This window comes from Myotis lucifugus, unplaced genomic scaffold, assembly GCF_000147115.1.
Source record: "Myotis lucifugus unplaced genomic scaffold, Myoluc2.0 scaffold_22, whole genome shotgun sequence".
NCBI lineage: Eukaryota > Metazoa > Chordata > Mammalia > Chiroptera > Vespertilionidae > Myotis > Myotis lucifugus.
Window position 1 is genome coordinate 12,037,724 of NW_005871070.1, and position 21,677 is coordinate 12,059,400.

The following is a 21,677-nucleotide window of genomic DNA, read 5'->3' on the forward strand; positions in this document are numbered from 1 at the left end:
ACAGAGAGCCAAAGAGAGGGTCATTTATTTACTATTTCCTAAAATAAATATACTAAAATGCATTATTAAAAACTTACTCTAATGACTTAGAAAAGTATTAGTTTAAAATAATTTTAATTATTGAACAGTATGGAGTTTCCTCAAAAAGTTAAAAATGGAACTCCCATTTGACCCAGTAATCCCACTTCTAGGACTATAGCCCAAGAAATCAGAAACACCAATCAGAAAGGATATATGCACCCCTATGTTCATAGCAGCTAATTTACAATAGCTAAAGTTTGGAAACCACCTAAGTGCCCATCAGCAGATCAGTGGATTAGAAAACTGTGGTACATCTACACAATGGAATTCTACGCTGCTATAAAAAAGAAGGAATTCTTACCATTTGCAACAGCATGGATGGAACTGGAGAGCATTATGCTAAGCATAATGCTTGTCTTTCTCTGACTGACTTATTTCACTCTGCATGATATGGAGCCGAGGATTGAACCTAAGACTCTTTGGTGCATGGGCCAATGCTCTAACCACTTAGCACACTGGCCAGGGCCAAGCCTATTCTTTAGGTCTTGTCATTTCTTCTCATTCTACAATGCTTGTGACATGTCTTTTCCACCTGTATGCCGAATCCTAAACCCGTACTTTCAGTTCAGATTTTCACTAAACTAGAACTGTCTATTCAGTTGCATTCTACACATGGTTATCCTATAGCATGGTTTTCTAAGTTTATCGGAGACCTCTGAGAGGCTGCTTGAAACTTGCATGAGATCCACAGTGTCAAAATTATTTTCATAATAGGAAGACTTTTCTGTCCACTCTTATTCCCTCATTAGTATGTAGTAGAGTTTTCTAGAGGCTACATAATATGGATATCACAATAAATTGGAAAGAAATGTGGGAATCCACCTGCCTTTGGTTAAGCTAGGTATTAAAAAAATGTAAAACAGTGCAAGTTTCTCACTAACTTTTTGTTTGGGGAAAATAGCTACTTAAAAAATGTATTTTAATATGTAAAGGGTTTGTTTTTAAATGCATTATTAAATATTTTAAAATTTCTGATAGGGTAAATATCTATAGATGTAACCCACATAAAAGATCTTTGGTGTACGCCCACAATACCTTTAAAAAGTATAAAGGGCTCTTGAGACCAAAAAGTTTGAGAATTGCTATCCCACAGTATCAGCAAACCTAACATTTAAAAACTGAACTCAGCCCTGGCTGGTTTGGCTCAGTAGATAGAGCGTCGGCCTGCAGCCTGAAGGGTCCCAGGTTCCATTCCAGTCAAGGGCATGTACCTTGGTTGCGGGCACATCCCCAGTAGGGAGTGTGCAGGAGGCAGCTGAATTGATGTTTCTCTCTCATCGATGTTTCTAACTCTCTATCCCTCTCCCTTCCTCTCTCTAAAAAATCAATAAAATTGCCCTAACTGGTTTGGCTCAGTGGATAGAGCATCGGCCTACAGACTGAAGGGTCCCGGGTTCGATTCCGGTCAAGGGTCATGTACCTTGTTTGCGGGCACATCCCCAGTGGGGGGCGTGCAGGAGGCAGCTGATCGATGTTTCTCTCTCATCGATGTTTCTAACTCACTATCCCTCTCCTTTCCTCTCTGTAAAAAATCAATAAAATATATATTTTTAAAAATCAATAAAATATATTTTTTAAAAAACTGAACTCATTCTCTTTCACAACTACCCAGACTTAATTTTTATTTATTTTTTATTATTGATTTCAGAGAGGACGGGATAGGGAGAGAGAGGGATAGAAACATCAGTGATGAGAGAGAATCACCGACCAGCTGCCTCCTGCATGTCCCCCACCAGGAACCGAGCCCTCAACCCGGGCATGTGCCCTTGACCCTAAATTGAACCTCGGACCACCAGTCCACAGGGTGATGCTCTATCCACTGAGCCAAACCAGCCAGGACCCAAACTTAATTTTTGTGTTCTATTTCATATCTTGGTAATGGTACCACTGTTTGCCCAGATTCCAGACCAGCAACTTGGGGAAGGGGGTCTGGGGGTGGGGAGGATCATCCTTATTCCCCCTTCTTTTCTTAACCTAGATGGTAATAGTAATCACTAACTTCTAGTGAGTTCTAACCATGTGCTAGTACCATTCTTACCTATTATGGTTTATACCTATTATCTTTTTAAAGCCTCACAACAACCATACATTTTGTAGGTATTAATACTCCCGTTTTAACAGATGAGGAAGCAGAGATAGAGTGGTTTAAGTACCTTGCCCATGTAAATAGCTAAGTACTTTTATATATCAAACCTTAGTCTCAAAATAAGTGGTTTAGTCATATCATGGTCGTGCAGCTAGTAAGTTGCAGAGCCATAATTTGAATCCAGCCAGTCTTTTGAACCAGTACTTTCTGTTTTATTGGCATAGACTCAATAAATTCAGAAATATCTGTCTTCTACTTTTTGCAATTTGTTGATGTTTTCTTTAGAGAGAGAGAGGGTGTGTGTGTGTGTGTGTGTGTGTGTGTGTGTGTGTGTGTGTGTACCTCTTATGACTGTTTCTTTGGTACTTGTACATGGTACTTTCTAGAACAGGGGTGGGCAAACTTTTTGACTCGAGGGCCACAATGGGTTCTTAAACTGGACCGGAGGGCCGGAACAAAAGCATGGATGGAGTGTTTGTGTGAACTAATATAAATTCAAAGTAAACATCATTACATAAAAGGGTACGGTCTTTTTTTTTTTTTTTTTTTAGTTTTATTCATTTCAAACAGGCCGGATCCGGCCCGCGGGCCGTAGTTTGCCCACGGCTGTTCTAGAATCTCTAAATTTGAAATTGTCTTTTTTTTTTTTTTTATTCCAAGTACTGTTTCTATCTGTGTCTCCCCCCGCCCCCATTGTTTGTGAGTACTACAGTTTTGTCTGACTTATTGGTAACTCTGTTATGTTTATGTTCCATCTTATGCTGTTTCTTAAAAGTATGCTAGTGAGAAAAAGGAATTCATGGTTATATTGATCATTGAAACCATCTGATACTGATTGGTGATTTTATAACTTTCTCCTATGCTAATTAATCTGTGCATTTTCCTCCTTCTTCTGAGATCAGTGTTAAATGCTTCCCTCCTCGAGCTTTTCAAATTATTTATAGAGTTGAGCTTAAAGAAATATTTTAATTTTAGAAAATATTTTCTATTTTAAATTTTTAAAAATCGGGTTAACTAGTAGTTTATTCTTCCATAGAACCATGCCTTGGATTTATTGGTTCACTTTTAAAGTCATTGATTTCTATTTTATCTTTACTAATTCCTTTCTGCTTCCTTTGATTTGCTTTTAATTTGAGTTGGATGCATTATATTCATTCTTGTTTGCTGAAAATAATTAAGGCTATGAATTTTTCTTTGAGCACTGGTTTAGTCATATCTTAAAATTTATTATGTATGTTGTTTTTGCTGTTATTTTCTCAATAACCCTGCAGTTTTGGTACTTATTACTTAACTCAAAATTTATTTAAGGCAATTTTATTTGCTAGTTTTATTGTTTCTACTGTGATTGCATTGTAATTCAGAAATATCTGTCTTCTTTTTGCAGTTTGTTGATGTTTTCTTTAGAAAGTGTGTGTACTTTTTATTACTGTTTCTTGGGTACTTGTCAAAAAGGTGTTACCTGTTTTCAAAGTATATTGTTTTGCTTTTATTCAGTTTTTCTCTGTCTCCATTTGGTTTTACATATTTTGAGACTAAGGTTTGATATATAAAAGTACTTAGCTATTTATATCTTTTCAATTGGTTTTTTAATAACTACAGAATATCTCTTATCCTTTATAATGCTTTTCTCCTTGAATTTAAAAAATCTGATATTACTGCTGCTTTCTTTAAATTTTGTTAGCATTTCTTGGTAGTATCTGTTTCTACATCCCTATCTCCACCCCTCAACTCCCAATTTCCCTGCATTGTTTTGTTTCAGGGGCAATTTTTTTAAAACATATTTTTATTGATTTCAGAGAAGAAAGAAGAGGGAGAAAGAGATAGAAACATCAATGATAAGAGAGAATCATTGATTGGCTGCCTTCTGCACACCCCCTATTGGGGATCAAGCCCGCAACCGAGGCATGTGCCCTTGACTTGAATCAAACCTGGGACCCTTTAGTCCGCAGGCTGACGCTCTGTCCACTGAGTGAAACCGGCTAGGGCTCAGGAGCAATTTTTGCAAAGTATATTCCTTAAGTTTGATTTTTATTTTCTTAACTCCTGTTTAAGAGCTTTAATTAACAAGTGAATTTAACACATGCACATTTATTAACGACAATATTGGGATAGTTCTTTTTGTTGCACTTTCTGTATCTGTTTAATGGATCAAGTTTTCTTTTTTCGTTTTTTTCTTCTTCCAATGGTTTGCATGTTTACTGATATAATTATCCTAAGTTTTAACTACACATGCAAAATAGCCAGTATTTTAAATAAATTTTATAGTATTTATTTATAGTTATTACCCAGCAACTTTGCCCTCCACTCCACCTACATACACTGTTAGTTTCTCCTTTGCTCTTTACTACTACATCTCATGTTTACGCTTGAGATTTAACTTCAGGTTATTTAGTTTTATTTTGTAATTAATAATTGCATTGTCTTAAATGTTTTTTTTTTCTGCATTATTTTTTTGTCTTAATGTTTTTACTTATTTCTAGCCCCAGAACTGAGTACCTATCTCAGCCTTAGTTTCCTTGTGGCACTTGACTGATAAGAACAGCAATTGTTTGACGTAGGAGTGGAGTTGCTGGGTGGCATGTACATCCTGCTTCCTAAGTTCCAGTCACTTTTGAGGTAGTGTCAGGGTTCTCATACATGTCTTCATGTGGGCCATTCAGTGTTTTATGTAGGTTATCTTCTGATTCCTTGACTGCATTAAAGAACATTTCCCTATTGCTCTCTCACACAAATATCATTTTGTTTGGGTATTAAATTGCTGTCACCATCATTTCCTCTTAATAAAGTAGCAGGCAAGCCTGTTTTTTAGTAGAGGGTAGCTGTACCACTTGCAGGTATATTCATGTGCCAAATACCACTCTGAGTCCCAGGACTAAGTATGTAAAAGCTGGGTTAAAGTTTTCTTTTTCTTATAATTTTATAATTACATATACTTTTTTGTTGTTTCAGAGGTACTTTAGAATATCCAATGGCTTATATTTTTCATGACAAAGGAATATACATTATTGCTACATTCTGGGAGCATTAAATTGTTTGGGAGACAAAAATTTCATACATAAAGCAATTAGACATAGAATGTACTTGGCCCAAATGATTATTAATAGGAGCCTTTTCAGTTGCCTTAAAAAAAAATGGAAAGGAGCCTGCCTGGTGTGGCTCAGTGACCTATGAACCAGGAGGTCATGGTTCGATTCCCTGTTGGGGCACATGTCATGGTTGCAGGCTCGATCCCCAATGTGGGGCATGCAGGATGCAGCTGATCAGTGATTCTCTCTTATCATTGATGCTTCTATCTCTATCTCCCTCTTCCTTCCTCTCTGACGTCAATAAATATATTTTTAAAATAAGAGGCCAAAATCATATGTTAAAAATTATTAGTTTGGCTCGGTGGATAGAGTGTCGGCCTGCGGACTGAAAGGTCCCAGGTTCGATTCCGGTCAAGGGCATGTACCTTGGTTGCGGGCACATCCCCTATGAGGGGTGTGCAGGAGGCAGCTGATCGATGTTTCTCTCTCATCAATGTTTCTAACTCTCTATCCCACTCCCTTCCTCTCTGTAAAAAATCAATAAAATATATTTTTTAAAAATTACTAGTATTGCTCTGGCTGGTTTGGTTCAGTGGTTTGGTCAGCCCACAGACCAAATTGTTGTGTGTTCAATTCCCAGTCAAGGACACGTACCTCACTTATGGTTTTGATACCCAACTCCGGTTGGGCACATGTGGGAGGCAACCAGTTGATGTGTCTCTCTCACATTGATGTTTCTCACTCTCTCTTTTCTCCCCCCATCCTTCCTTCCACCCATCCACTCTGTTTGAAAATCAGTGGGAAAAATATGCTCAGGTGAGGAATTAAAAAAAAAAGTGTTGCCCTGACTGGTTTGGCTCAGTGGATAGAGCATCGGCCTGCGGACTGAAGGGTCCCGGGTTCCATTCTGGTCAAGGGCATGTACCTTGGTTGCGGGCACATCCCCAGTAGGGGGTGTGCAGGAGGCTACTCATTGATGTTTCTCTCTCATCCATGTTTCTGACTCTCTATGCCTCTCCCTTCCTTTCTGTAAAAAATCAATAAAGTATATTTAAAAAAAAAAAAGTGTTGCCCAGCCAGTGTTGCTCAGTGGTTGAGCATCTACCCAGGAACCAAGAGATCACCTGTTTAATTCCCGGTCAAGGTACCTGCCCAGCTTGTGGGCTTGATCCCTGGTGGGGGACTTGCAGGAGGCAGCGGATCAGTGATGTTCCTCTCTCATTGATGTTTCTATTTTTCTATCCCTCTCCCTTCCTCTCTCTCTAAAAATCAATAAAAACATATTTTTATAAAACTATTAGTGATATAATCTAAATCCATCAGTTTTTCAGAGAAAGGAAACACTAGTGAGGCTAGATTGTTAAATGAGAGGAGGCTGTAGAACTGAGGGTGTGTAAGTGGAAATTTGGTAACTATTGGAAACAACACAGGTGACCAACACTTTATCACAGCATCATACGCACTGTTGGCATTTGAATAAACACTTGTTTTATTTGGGCCACAGTAATAGCTTCTGTTTACTGAGTGTTTACATTATGCTGGATACTAGAACAAGACTGTACTATATACACAAAGAGAAAGACAGGTATAACCCAGCTAGTGAGTCTTGGCTGTTTTAATTTCAGGCCTGGAGGTTTTAACCCTTGAACAGTTTTCTGTGTCCTCACAACTCATGTGGAGACATTTCACTTTATTTATGTGACAATGGCATTTGTAAAGATGCATCAGAATCTCATAGAAACGTTAAGCTGCTACAGAAGTTGAAGGTGGTATTGTGCCACTGTTTATATATAGCCTTGTGTTTGGTGCCCTGTGAACAATCCACATATGTAACCTAAGGACAGCCCTGCACAGTTTTATCCCCGAGCCATGAGCTCAGTTAGCTTCCTGCACCTCGCCCAAAGGCACAGAGCTTAGGGAAGGCCACCTGGGCTGGAAACCTGGTCCGTCTCGTCCAGAAGTTCCTGTACCGTACTGTCTCCATGTAGTTCTAGAGATTGGGCATACCTTACTGGTTTAAGGCATTTCTGTCCGTTTGTTTACTTATTTAATCTCTTCTAGGAGTTCAAAAATTCACAGTCTGTAGTTTCTCATTGTTCATTCAGTAGACAAATGGCTGCTTCTGAGATTTATTTCTCCAGTTTTGATTAGTCTCATAGATTTCATCCTGTTATCTTTCTCTTTACTTCCCTGTTCTCAGTATGATGCAGACTTTACATTTTAACACAAAAACATTAACTTTGCCTTTTTGTAAAGAAACAGACAGATTATTTCCTTCCTTCCTTCCTTCCTTCCTTGCTCCCTCCCTTCCTTCCTTCCTTCCTTCCTTCCTTCCTTCCTTCCTTCCTTCCTTCCTTCCTTCCATTTTCAAGCCTCACCTGAGGATATTTTTCCCCGTTGGTTTAAGAGATAGATGGGAGGGGAGGGGAGGGAGGGAGAGAGGAACATCTATGTGAGAATGACACATCAGTTGGTTGCCTCCTGCACGTCTCCTAGCCAGGGAACCAAACCTGCAACCCAGGTATATGCCCTTGACTGGGGATTGAACCCACAACCCTTCAGTGATCAGGCTGATGCTCTACCCACTTAGACACACCGGCCAGGGCGACAGATTGTTTTCTACTCTTGTTCTTGTGTTGTGTTGTCTTCCAAAGATGAAAAATAGAGGCCAAATACATTAAACATGAAGCAGGTTAAGAACAGTTACCAGGGAATCGAGGATTCTTTTAGGGTTACCAAAACTTTACTGTGAGTTCCATAGTTGTATAATCAGTGCTTGTTCTCCAGTCAGAGAATAAGGTGGACTAGGGATCGTAAGCACAAGCTGTCATGGACCCAGGAGTGGCAGTGGTCTCCATGACCTCGCTGGATAGGGAATTAGCAGAAGGCAAAATGACTGCTGGTAGTGATCTCTCCTAGGAAAAGGAGCCCGTGAATGAGGATGTCCCCACACATTTAAAGTTTCATTCCTTTAGGATTGTTTTTCTTAGTGCCTTTTTACTTAGATGGCTAACTATGGGGGTACACTTTACTGGCTAATCTTTTCCACCCCTTTTCTTTTGTCGGGATCAGTGCCAGAACAGATAAAGCCCAGTGTAAGCCAGCCTCAGCCTGCCAACTCTAATAACGGCACTTCCACAGCAACCAGCACTAATAATAATGCCAAACGAGCCACAGCCAACAGTCAGCAGCAGCCGCAGCCGCCACAGCAGCAGCCACAGCAGCCACAGCCACAGCAGCCGCAGCCACCACAGGCCTTGCCTCGGTATCCTCGTGAAGTACCACCACGATTCCGCCACCAGGAACATAAGCAGCTTCTAAAGAGGGGTCAGCATTTTCCTGTCATAGCAGCAAACCTGGGATCTGCTGTTAAAGTGTTAAGCAGCCAGTCAGAAAGCAGTGCTTTAACAAACCAACAGCCACAAAATAACGGAGAGGTGCAGAGCAGCAAAACCCAGTCAGGTGAGAGAAGGTGCTTCTTACAAGACTTCAGCTGTCATCACTAGCGGTGTAGCAGGTTTATGAACTCATGGCTTTGGGGTAATGTATTTGTATTCATTAGTATCTGGGTAGCAAAATAACGATCTGTACAGGGAGTTATGAATAGGGAGTCTTGGGATGTTGCCTGTAAGGTCACTGCCCATCCTGCTTTAAAAATCCTTTTAATCATTCTCCCTCCAGGTTCCACCTATTTTAATAAGCAGCTTAGAGTTAAAATTGATCATGCGACTGTAACTAAAATTGAACACTCCCCTCAAGTTATATTCTAAGCAGTTAGACATATTATTGCATTTAATCCTCAGCAACCCTGTAAGGTGTAAGCTGTTCTTCTCTCCACTTTTCATTAGAGGAAACTGAGGCACCAAGCCATGAAATAACTTGCCTAGATCACTCAGTAACCCATGTGCCATTAAAAGGCTACCACTCAAAGCCCCGTGTGTTACAGCATGTTGTTTTGATAGGTTCTAAGGGTTGGTTGCTTTGTCCATTCCCTTTTCAAAATATTTTGAAGCTTCTATCACAGGCCAGATAGAGAATTGAGAATCAAGGTTCCCACACATGGCAACACTAGCATACTGGCAATGAATCAAGTCTCTGGAGCCAAATGGACCTGGTTTTCGTATCCTAGCTCCACCTACATGCTCCATGTATGTGAGTCTCACCCGAGCAGCCCTCTCTACTGTCCCAGGCAGATGTCACTGTCCCTTTCTATACTCTGTCTATGGAGCAGGAGCTGCTCTACGTATTACGGTATTTCACAGCTAATAAGTAGCAGGGCCTGGACTCAGCAATGTCTGTCTGACTCCAAAGCTGTGCTCATAACAACCATGCTGTGCTTTGGCAACATACTGGCTGTGATGGGTAAGGAGGAAGAGGACAAAAGTGCAATTTTTCTAGCGTAGGTAATTAGAACAGCACATTGTTATTGGAAAGGATAAAACTTGAATTATCATCCTGAGTTAATACTCCCTCCCCTCCAGACAGTTATTACCGTGTGAGCTTGGCTAGATCACTCAGCTCACTTGAGCCTCTTTCCTACTCTGTCAGTGTAGGCAGCACTATCCAACCTGTAAGATTGCTCTGAGGATTGAATTAAGTGACATGTTAAAGCAAATAGCTTAGTGCCGAACATTTGGCACTGGATGAATTCTCCCCCAAAAGTTGTACAAAGGACCTCCACTTTTCAGAAGAAGAGTCTGCTTTAGACACAGTCCTGATGCTAAACAATTGATAAGTTGGTTTCAAGTTCATCTGGGAAGTCAGATTGGAAGCAGATGTATTGAGTCATCAGTATAATAAGAAATGCAGTTAAAACCTTAAGAGAGGTTATTATACAATAAATACTTGAGTACCTACTGCAAGCTAAGCAATGGTGGTATGGTAATTAAACAGGGAAGTGGGTGGTAAGTTGAGAAAATGATATATGTTGAATATATTATTTTTCAGTTTGGGAAATGAAAGAACAAAGCTGTTTTTGAAATGTAAACAACTGGAGTGTAAGAGTCTTGTTTCTCAAAAAGGGATATGGTTCAAAAAATCCAAAAGCGTTACCGATGTACATTCAGATGACAAGAAGGCCTAAGATGTGGGCATAGGAAGATGTCTTCAAAAGAGTCTGAGAAGGAAAAGTGTCCCACCTGTTCCAAAAGGACTTGACAAGCGCGAACAGCATTCATGTGCAGGGTGGATGGAAGTGAGGAGGGTGCAGCTGCCTGACTGCAGTCTGAGTTAGTCCCAGCAACTAGAGTGCAGATGTTGAGGACAAGCATTCTGCAGGAGAGCCAGATTTGTGCTTTTGTCTCTGTAAACATTTGTGAATTCCCACCTACCAGCAGATGTCACACATTTACATTAAAATTTCTTTGTGGTGCTACTAGGAATGGTTATAGAAACTTTAGCCACAGAATAGACCACTGGGTATCTGTGAATCAGGGAAGACTTCTTAAACAGTTAACTTTGTCCCAGCTCCTGAAAGGTTAATATAACAATGTAGTGACCAACCCTTAATTTAGCCTGGTGGTTGTGAGGAGCAGTGTTGTGGACAGCATCACAGCACAAGCAGTGGCCCAGAAACAGGCATTCTGTGTTGCGAACTATATGCAGTTCAGAATTGTGGGGGTCGATCTGTTTTCATTTTTGTCTATTTGTATTTACATTTGGCTTTTTTGTTTGCTGAATAGAGATAGTTAATGGAGTAGAATTGACATTTAAATAACTACATTCAGTACATACATAGAAATGTAGTCAGAGGTTTGTGCAATGCTGGATGTGTTTCCCTTTTCCTCATGTAATGCAGTTCTCATTTATTCAGTGCAGTCTGGGAGTAGGAACAGTGCCTATATGAGATTGGGTACTTTATAAATCAGAGGTCGCAAACTAAAATGCCTTCACGAGCTGGCAGGTAAGTGATGTAAAAGGTGAAAGGGAGTGATGGGACCAGGGGTAAATGTACTGATTTTTGTACCCTGCCTGAAATATCTTTACATTCTCATGTCACGTTTTTTAGAACCCTGTGCTAGTCAAACCAAACAACTCTGCAAGCTGAGCTTAAATACTTAGTGGCAGTTTCAGTTGATGCTCTGAGACCTTTTGCAGTTGATTCCTTAGAGCCATCAGGCATCAGGCCCTGCTACTGCCCAAATGACACTGGAATTTGTGGAGGACCAATGCTTACCAGGGCTGGCTGCAGTATTGTTCCTATGGGCCAAAGGGCTCCCAACCCACATTTTATCGTCGAGCTTACATGATAAATACAGAGACATTGAACGAATAGAACAGTGAACCTCTGTATGCCATCCACCCAAGTCTATCAGTTGTTACTACTTAACCTATGCACACCCTCCCCCCATCATATAGACATACATGTGTGCTCAAACATTCATTTCTCTTCATCTTAAGTACTTCCACAGGTAATTTTCCTAAGAATAAGGACAGTCTCCTATACAGCCGTGGTACTATGATCACCCTTAAGCAAAAGGGGGACACTCACATTTCTACTGGTTGTCCCAAGAATGTCTTTCTGTTTGTTCACAGTATGGTATCACTTATATAAAATATAAAACACACAAAACAACATAATGTATTGCTTAGTGATGAATTAAAATAGCATTTTGAGAAGTTACCACTTGGTTATGCAGTGGGAAAGGAAGGAGATATACTAGTAATCAGAAGGGTTACACAGCGGTTTCATACTAAAGCGAGTAGTATATTTCTTAAGGTGAGCGGCATGCAGGTGTTTGTATAGGACTCTTTGTGCCCTTTCTTGCTTTAGAACTTTTTTTTAAAGGAGCTCAGGGACATTGAGCTATAATGGTGAAACACCAAGACTTGGGGGAAATATTAATGAAAAAATGTTAACATTAAAATTTCCAGTGATGTTTAAAGATTAAAATACTGTTCATCCACCTGTGCTCTTCACTGTCTTTTCTTTTTTATGTTTTTATTGACTTCAGAGAGAGGAAGGGAGAGGGAGTTAGAAACATTAATGATGAGAGCAAATCATCAATTGGCTGCCTCCTGCACCCCCCCTACTGGAGATCGAGTATGCAACCCAGGCATGTGCCATGTCTGGGAATCGAACCATGACCTCCTGGTTCATAGGCCAGCACTCAACCATTGAGCACACCGGCCCGGCTCACTGTCTTTTCAATGAATGTGGTACATATCCTTGCTGTCCTGTAACTTCCATTTCTCGCCCAACTTGTACCTTCCCCTTGGTCTTTGAACATACTCAAGTCTCTGTCACTCTTTAAAATAAGTTCCTTTAAACTCCCATTCTCTTGAGACCATTCTAGAATTTCTTTCCTCCACTTTGTCTCAGAGTTCTTGAAGGAGTAGCCTGTACTTGCAATCTACTTCAGTCCTTTGTAATCTGACTCTACTCACTTGACTAATAACATAGCTCTTTCCAAGGTCACTCACTGATCTGTGAATATCAAGTACAGGCTTGATTTTACTTTTAAATGTGATAAAAAACAGACTTTTAATAGTTATCTACATGTTTTATTGTTGATCACTTTCTCCTTAAAGCCCTTTCATTTTTCATTGACCAGTTTTCAGGTTTTATTCCTTCCAGTAGCTTTGTTTCAGATCACTCCCATTTTTAGGTTCACATGTTCCAGTCTGGATGTCTTCAGCTGATTTGAGGCCCCTCATGCTCAACTTGTCCAAAACTGAACTCATTATCTTAGCACATGCCAGTTTCTCCTCCTGATGCCATTGCTCAAAAGTTTGGCATACCCATTCATCCAGTCACTCATGTAGAAATCTTAAAACCATGCTTGACTCCCCTCTTCCTTCTTAAGGTCATGGGTTTACCATGCCCTGCTGATTTTAACTCCAAATGTCTCTGAGCTTTTCTCTCTCGTCTGCACTGCTGCCACCATTGGCCTGGCTGAGGCACTCGCCCTCCAGTCTAGAGCCCCAGCCCCAGAATGCCCTTTAGCTGTCCCCCACTTCCCCCACCCCAGTTCTCAAACCAGAACCCAGTCATGGTCCACGTGTTGCATTTAGTTGTGGTATCACCATTGTCTTTAATCTAGAACAGAGGTTGGCCTGTAGCCTGTTGGTCTCCACTCCCAGTTCTTTGCCTGTTGTCTGACTGCTTTCAAGCTACAGTGACAGAGTATTCATTGTCAGAGTAGTTGCCACAGGGAACACCTGGCTGGCAAAACTTAAAATATTTACTGATTGGACTTTTACAGAAGTTTGCCAAACCCTGGACTAGAATGACTGAAAGAAACATTTTGTACTTTCTCATGTAAGTGATGTTCGAAATTACACATCTAAGATTCTCGTATTTCCAATGATACCATTTCATACTTTCTGGAAATACTGTAAAACTTCAAGTATTATTTATTTCTTAAGGTCTTTCCTTTCTGGAGAGATTGAAAGTCTTCAAGGCAGAAAGCACATATTTACCTAAATATGCTAAAAATTTAATAAGAAAAATATATGAATTTTCCTGGCTCTAACTTCATCCTGAATAAATCACTTGACTTATCCGCAGTCTTTGTCCTGCCCCACACGTGCTCGCTGGTGGTCCTGGGCAGGTGCTGTGTGGTGCACTCTTGCATTCTTTCTCAGGGGTGGTACTCGCGCTGCTCCACTATCGAGGTAATTGTGTGCGAGAGCAGGATGCTGGTGACATTTTGGACTTCAGCTGTTTCTCAGTGAAGTACAGTCACCCAAATCTTAGTTGCCTCAGCAGTGCATTGTATAAAATTTTGTATTTTGCATACACTCAGCAAAACTCTACTGTGCCCTTTGCTCCACCTGCACTGTTTCTTACTCTTTCCTGTAAGAGTTTTACGGTCATCTTCTACTTAATCATGTTTCTATACATGTGTTCTCCAGATCATTTATAATGATGGGTTTTAGCTTCCTTGTCTGTAAGGAACTAGATTGTCTTCTTCCAATTCTGAAATAGTCTGACTGGGAAACGTTTTAGTTGTGATTGCTGAGGAGTCTTATTCTATTACAGCTTGTTAGACTAGTATCTCTATACACACACACACACACACATACACACACACACACACCTACCTCTGCGTTTTCTAGTTAAGCTGCAACGTTTTCCATAAGTAACACCCTTGGTAAATGCAATTTTGAGAGTCTTTTAATTTAGTGTTTTTGGAAGTATCAAGTTAAGTTCCAAGTTAAAAAATGAGTTAAAAAATGAAATTTTATCGGATAATTACTGTCGGCATCTCTCCTTATTTTACTAGAATACATAGCAGAAGGCGAATTTAGACCACCCACCACCTCCAAACGAAGCTGGGACCAGATTCTGAGAGAAATTTTCACTAGCAATTCAAGGTCTATGATAGAGTTAGTTTGCAAAATGTGTATTTTACTGGCTTTTTTTTTCTTTTTTTCGCTTTTGATGTATGTTGACATTTTAAAAGCTTTACTTTTTTGGCAAGTAGTCAAGTTTGCCATTTTTAAAATTTCTTTGATTTTATGTATAGAAGTTCTCATTCGCTGATAACTTCATGTTTTCCTCTTTTAACACTTAGATTTATTTGGAAAATTGCCTCATTTTAAAAAACCTTTTTAAAGTATTGTACATTCCTTTTCTCCTATGGATTTAAGAAGCTAACCTTTGGCATGCCTCTGGGTCGCTCTCTGCTCAGTTGAAGTGCTTAGATGCTCTGGCAGGGCAGTGCTGTTTAACTCAGGGGATGCAAGTCTCCTGCCTCCTCCCACTTGGCCACTCTTCTTTTTGAGATTTTTAAAAATTCTCACTTGTTTTATATGAATTTTTAATCACTCCCAATCAAGTTACAGATTCTTGTTAGCAATTTCTTATAATTGGATTAAACTTCAATCATTGTTACGGGTTCCTGTTGAGAAAATTTCCATACCCATCAAATTGCCTTCAATATGGCATGCAATAAATTCAATCACATGTTACTTGAAGGGTTTTTGTAGCTTTATTCCAGCTTGCTTTATAGTTTTTTTGTGGCTGCTACAATGAAGCTCTTTTTTTCCATTATATTTTCTTGTTGATTATTCCTGGAATATGGAAAACTATTATTTTTAAAATGTCAATCTTTTCTGTTTCTTTTCTACTATCTTTACCTCATTTTGGGGTCATATTTCATTGGTTAGTATTTCCAGCACAAGACTGTTTAGTGGTGCTGATGACAAATATTCCATCTTTTTCTGGTTACGGGAATGCATCTGATGTTTCATTGATAAATTCCAGGTCCCTCCCTCTATTTTCAACTTGGGTGGTTTTGTCTGATATTCCCAATCTTATATTCTTATTCCTGCTGAATGGATGTGGCAACACACATACACACGCACACGCACACACACATACACCAAAGAGCAAATAATGGCAACAGAAATACTTTTGCTATAGCCGGTAAAGAGACGATGATGGTGGCTTCATTGCTTTAGATTTGGAGAAAAGTGGATGAATTTGGGGCTTGGTGACATTTGAATTTGCTGTGCACAGGAAGGAAGCAAGGATAAATCTTACCGAGATGAGGAAAATGAGTAAATAAGTGGGATTATTTTTTTCTTTGGGGAGAAGGTACTTCGAGGAGGGGGGGCGGTTGCCTGTGCTCTAGTGTTGCTTCCAGGACTCAGTGACAAAGTGCCCATGAAGCACATGGGCCGTAGTGCTGAGTGGTGTTGCTGGTAGTTCAGGTGCTGGCATGCTGATTTCTTTTTATCTAGTATGATGGACTGGGTTTTTGATACCCTTAATTTCCTGTGGGTACTGAAAGATGTCAGCTTTAAAAAACGGTTCTTGCCCAGCCATTGCAGATCAGTGGTTGAGCGTCAACCTGGTTCACGGTTCAATTCCCAGTCAGGGCACATGCCTGGGTTGCGGGCTCGATTCCTGGTGGGGGCGGCATGCAGGAGGCAGCCGATCAATGATTCTCTCTCATCATTTTTTTCTATCTCTCTCCCTCTCTGAAATATATATATATTAAATGATTCTTAAACAGAGAGTGAAAATCAGTCACTTACAGAACTTTAAAATAAATCTATGTTGAATTATGTATACATTTTTGGTGTCTCTGTAGTAGTATTTTTTTCTGCTACTCTCTCTCGTTCCATCACCTTTTGCTGCTTAACAGTTGTTCTTTGAGAGAAAATGGTGTTACTAATAGGAACTGATTTTCCTATTAGTAATATCCTAATAGTGAGTTACATTTATTTTCTAGGCCTACAACCCAGTGGTGGGTTCATTAGGTATAGGGCATGACTTGAGCATGTGTGTTAAAAGCACTGCAGCATGGCTGCCGTGGCTCAGTGGTTGAGCATTGACCTATGAACCAGGAGGTCAGGATTCGTTTCGATTCGTGGTCAGGGCACATACCCAGATTGTGAGCTTGATTCCCAGGGTGGGGCGTGCACGAGGCAGCCGATCGATGATTCCCTCTCTCCCTCTCCCTTCCTCTCTCTGAAGTCAATAAAAATATATAAACAGTTGTTCCAAGAAAGAAAGGCTAGGGAAAGATTTCCTAATATACAGGAGTGGGCAAAAGTAGGTTTTACAGTTGTGAGTATGTGACACAGTTTATTCTTATATTAGTTATTAATTATTGTATTTGTATTGCAACTGTAAATGTACTTTTGTCCATCCTTGCATTTCTAATACATTTCCTTAAGTTTGGCCTGTTCATTTGCCCTTACCCATCTGCATCTCAGACTCTTTTCCCATGTCGGGTCTCTAAGCCTGGGTTGCTTCATACACACTAATGCGTTACTACCACCTCATCCTTCCTCACTTGAAATTCTTCTACTTGCTGATAAGTTAGGAATTAATTCATTCAGCAAATATTTATTGAGTAGCTCTTATGTTCCAGATACTGCTCTAGGCTCTTAGGACAACATTGGTGAGCAAAGTGCAGACCTCACTGCCTGTGTGGAACTGATTGGTGGATGTGATGTAACCATTGCCCTTGTAACCATACTGCCAAGTATTTTTTTTTTCAAATTAGTTCAACGTCTTTTTTAAAATTAATCAATTTATTTATTTATTTTTAATCCTTACCCAAGGATATTTTTCCATTGATTTTTTTTTTATTTTTAGAGAGAGTGGAAGAGAGAGGGAAAGAGAGAGAAACATTGATGGGAAACACATTGATTGGTTGCCTCCTGCACACACCCGGGCCAGGGAGGACAACTAAGGTACGTGCCCTTGATCGGAATCGAACCCAGGATCCTTTGGTCTACAGGCCGACACTCTATCCACTGAGCCAAACCGGCTAGGGCTGTACTGCCAAATATTAATATCTTATTGATGTTGAGTAGCCCCATACATGTATCATAGCCACATACATGGCTAATCAATTTTTCAAACACTTCATAAACTTTTGTACTTTTATTTTAGATACTAACCACAACGCTTCCGGATCTCATTATGAAAATTCACAGCGGGGACCTGTGTCTTCTTCGAGCAACTCCAGCACAGACTCTAAGGATGCTGTTGTAAACAACTCCCCTGAGAAAGAAGCATGGCCCTTGGTCCCTGGCAGTGATCCAGAGTTGGCTTCAGAATGTATGGATGCTGATTCTGCCTCCAGTACTGAATCAGAAAGAAACATCACTATCATGGCTTCAGGGAGCACAGGTGGTGAGAAAGATGTCCTTCGAAACAGCACTGGACTTGGTTCCCAAAACAAGTTTGTGGTTGGCGGCAGCAGCAATAGTTTGGGTCGTGGAAGTAGTACTGGGCCCTGGGGCTTCTCCCATGGAGCCGTAATAAGCACATGTCAGGTCTCTGTGGATGCTCCTGAAAGCAAGTCAGAAAGTAGCAACAATAGAGTGAATGCTTGGGGCACTGTAAGCTCTTCATCAAATGGAGGGGTAAATCCAAGCACTTTGACTTCAGCTAGCAACCATGGTGCCTGGCCAGTATTAGAGAACAATGGACTTGCCCTAAAAGGGCCTGTAGGGAGTAGTAGTCCTGGCATCAATATTCAGTGCAGTACCATAGGCCAGATGCCTAACAATCAGAGTATTAACTCTAAAGTGGGTGGTTCTTCTACCCATGGTACCTGGGGAAGCCTTCAGGAAACTTGTGAATCCGAAGTAAGTGGTACACAGAAGATTTCATTCAGTGGTCAACCTCAGAATATCACCACTGAAATGACTGGACCAAATAACACTACTAACTTTATGACCTCTAGTTTACCAAACTCCGGTTCAGTACAGAATAATGAGCTGCCCAGTAACTCGGGGGCCTGGCGTGTGAGCACAATGAATCATCCTCAGATACAGGTTCCATCGGTTATGAATGGCACTTCCCTTCCTCACCTTAGCAATGGAGAGTCAAAAAGTGCAGGCTCTTATGGTACTACCTGGGGTGCCTATGGTTCTAACTACTCTGGAGACAAATGTGCAAGCCCCGACGGCCAAGCTGATGGTGACACTGTGAACACAACTCTGATGCAGCCTGGCATGAATGGGCCTGTGGGCACGAACTTTCCAGTCAGCTCAAATAAAGGAGGAGGCCTGTGGGAGTCTGGGGCCACAAATTCCCAGAGTGCATCCTGGGGAAGTGGAAATGGTGCAAACTTGGGAGGAAGTCGAAGAGGATGGGGAACTCCTGCACAAAACACTGGCACTAATGTACCCAGCGCGGAGTGGAGCAAACTGCCTGGCAATCAGCATTCCAGTGACAGTGCAAACGGCAATGGTAAGAAGTTTACAAATGGATGGAATTCTACTGAGGAAGAGGATCAGGGTTCTGCCACATCTCAGACAAATGAGCAAAACAGCATGTGGGCCAAAACAGGAGGTACAGTGGACAGTGAAGGTAGTACAGAGAGCACTGGACGCCTCGAAGAAAAAGTAACTGGGGAGACTCAGAGTAGAGACAGAAGAAGAATTGATCAGCACACATTACTCCAAAGCATTGTTAACAGAACTGACTTAGATCCACGTGTCCTATCCAACTCTGGTTGGGGACAGACTCCTATTAAGCAGAATACTGCCTGGGATACTGAAACATCACCTAGAGGGGAAAGAAAGACTGACAATGGGACAGAGGCTTGGGGAAGCTCTGCAACACAGACTTTTAACTCAGGGGCATGTATAGACAAGACTAGCCCTAACAGTAATGATACCTCATCTGTATCGGGGTGGGGAGATCCCAAGCCTGCTCTGAGGTGGGGAGATTCCAAAGGCTCAAACTGCCAGGGGGGGTGGGAAGATGATTCTGCTGCTACAGGAATGGTCAAGAGCAATCAGTGGGGGCATTGCAAAGACGAGAAGCCCATGTGGAATGATTCACAAAAGAACAAACAGGGCTGGGGTGATGGACAAAAGTCAAACCAAGGGTGGTCTGTTTCTGCCAGTGATAACTGGGGAGACACATCAAGGAGTAACCATTGGGGTGAGGCTAATAAGAAATCTAGCTCAGGAGGTAGTGACAGTGACAGGTCTGTTTCTGGTTGGAATGAACTTGGTAAAACTAGTTCTTTTACTTGGGGAAATAATATAAATCCAAATAATTCATCAGGATGGGATGAATCTTCTAAACCTAACTCTTCCCAGGGGTGGGGAGATCCTCCAAAGTCTAGTCAGTCGCTGGGTTGGGGAGATTCGGCAAAGCCAGTCAGCTCTCCAGACTGGAACAAGCAACCAGACATTGTTGGGTCTTGGGGAGTCCCTCCGGCTCCAGGCAAACCCTCTGGTACAGGCTGGCTGGGAGGACCTATTCCAGCCCCAGCAAAAGAAGAAGAACCCACAGGCTGGGAGGAACCATCCCCGGAGTCCATACGGCGCAAAATGGACATTGATGACGGAACCTCAGCGTGGGGAGATCCCAACAAATACAACTATAAGAATGTGAACATGTGGAACAAAAATGTCCCGAATGGCAGCAGCCGCTCAGACCAGCAAGCACAGGTGCACCAGCTGCTGCCGTCTGCAAGTGCCATCTCAACCCCAGAGGCAGGCGGCTCCGGTGAGTTGTTACTTTGTGGAGTCGGATGGTCTTACAAACACTTCAAAGGACTGTGGGCCTTGTTTCAGCTTACTTTGATAAGATGTGTTTAACAGTATTTGCTGTGCACACAGAGGCCTGCTTTACTCTAACCCAGAAGCTTATAAGGAAGAAAAGTATAGGTAAGGTGTTCACCATCAGGGAGCAGCTCTGCCTTCGGCAGATTGGGTGTGAGTCCTGCACACTTTGTTCTCTTAGGAATGCTGCCGAAGGCAGAATTGGAAAGGTGGTGTCAGGTGGGGATGCTGTACACTTATCTCAGTTCTTCTGAGTCAAGCTGCACTTTTTCTTATATTATTGGAATAAAACATCCTCAGGAATAAAGCAAGTGTTAATGACCATGCTCTAAATACTAGGTACTACGTTTGGCCTTAGCAGGGATTTATCTGAGTAGGTATGAAATCCAAGTCTATTAGATGCATTGTGTATGAGTGTGTGTGCCTGGAACATTTGACAGTGCCTTTCGAGTATTTTCCCACTTTCCCTCATAAGGAACTGATTTCTGTCTGCAAATGATCTTGACAGTGACATTTTCATTAGGTGTCATTGGAATGTATTGTCTTAGTTATTAATTGGATGTGGCAATAGGAGTGTTTTCATGAACAAACCGTTCAATGCCCAATTTTTATCCTGAGTATAGTTTATTGAATTAATTTAACTAGTTTAATTCTTAGAAGAAACAGCTGGGTATCCAAGGGGGAAGGCTGTTCTGTTGTTTTTTTAAACATATTTATGGCTTTGCCTTTCTTTGCTTTGGACAACTTAATAATATTTCAAAATTTTTAAGAAGCATTGTCCAGCACATAGAAACGTAGGGTGCCTTTTTCCCGAATGATGATGATGAAAGGTTGCACGTATGGTAAACATTCTCTACACTCACTGTTACCCAGCATGATCACCTGCTTTAATTCACTAGGTGTAGTTCAGACAGACTTGACTTTTCAGGAATTAAATTTATCTTCTTTAAAGGAGATGACTTGACATGAATAAGGTTACTCAAAAGAATCTACTCTATACCCAGAGGGCACTTCTGCAGTTAAAGTACAATGATGGGAAATGACTTGTCTTTACGTACTATAGATGCCATTTTTTGCTCATCACAGCATCACTATATAATACATAAATGTGAAGTTCTTCATCTTTTGTTCCCTAAGTATTCCTTATTGCCTCTGATTCCACTGTACCTCCCTACCATGTGCTGATGACTTCTTTTCCCACACTTTCTAAAGGCTGGGGTGAGCCCTGGGGGGAGCCTTCTACTCCAGCCACAACTGTGGATAATGGTACTTCAGCATGGGGTAAACCCATAGACAGTGGTCCCAGCTGGGGGGAACCCATTGCTGTGGCATCCAACACTTCCACGTGGGGCTCCAGCTCTGTTGGTCCACAAGCGTTAAGCAAATCTGGTAAGTTACTGATAACCCCTGGTAGCTCTTTTATAGCAGTGGTGATCTCATTGAATGTAATTAATTGGATCATGTCTGTCATTGTTAAGGTAGCCATGTATCCT

At 41.1% G+C, this 21,677-nt stretch overlaps 1 protein-coding gene across 15 annotated transcripts in view; it reads left to right on the forward strand.

The window, feature by feature from the left end:
• The window catches only part of TNRC6A (trinucleotide repeat containing 6A), a 69,737-nt gene that overhangs the window by 22,772 nt on the left and 25,288 nt on the right, over nt 1–21,677 (forward strand). For 8 of the 15 annotated variants that reach the window (XM_023751569.1, XM_023751575.1, XM_023751571.1 and 5 more), the window contains exons 3-5: nt 8,266–8,655; nt 17,549–20,128; nt 21,397–21,573. In XM_023751569.1, coding sequence (XP_023607337.1) covers nt 8,266–8,655; nt 17,549–20,128; nt 21,397–21,573 — 3,147 coding nt within the window. Of the gene's footprint in view, nt 1–8,265; nt 8,656–11,005; nt 11,096–14,420; nt 14,512–17,548; nt 20,129–21,396; nt 21,574–21,677 lie in introns of those variants that run through there. The other 7 variants (XM_023751576.1, XM_023751578.1, XM_023751582.1 and 4 more) reach the window with 6 other exon arrangements.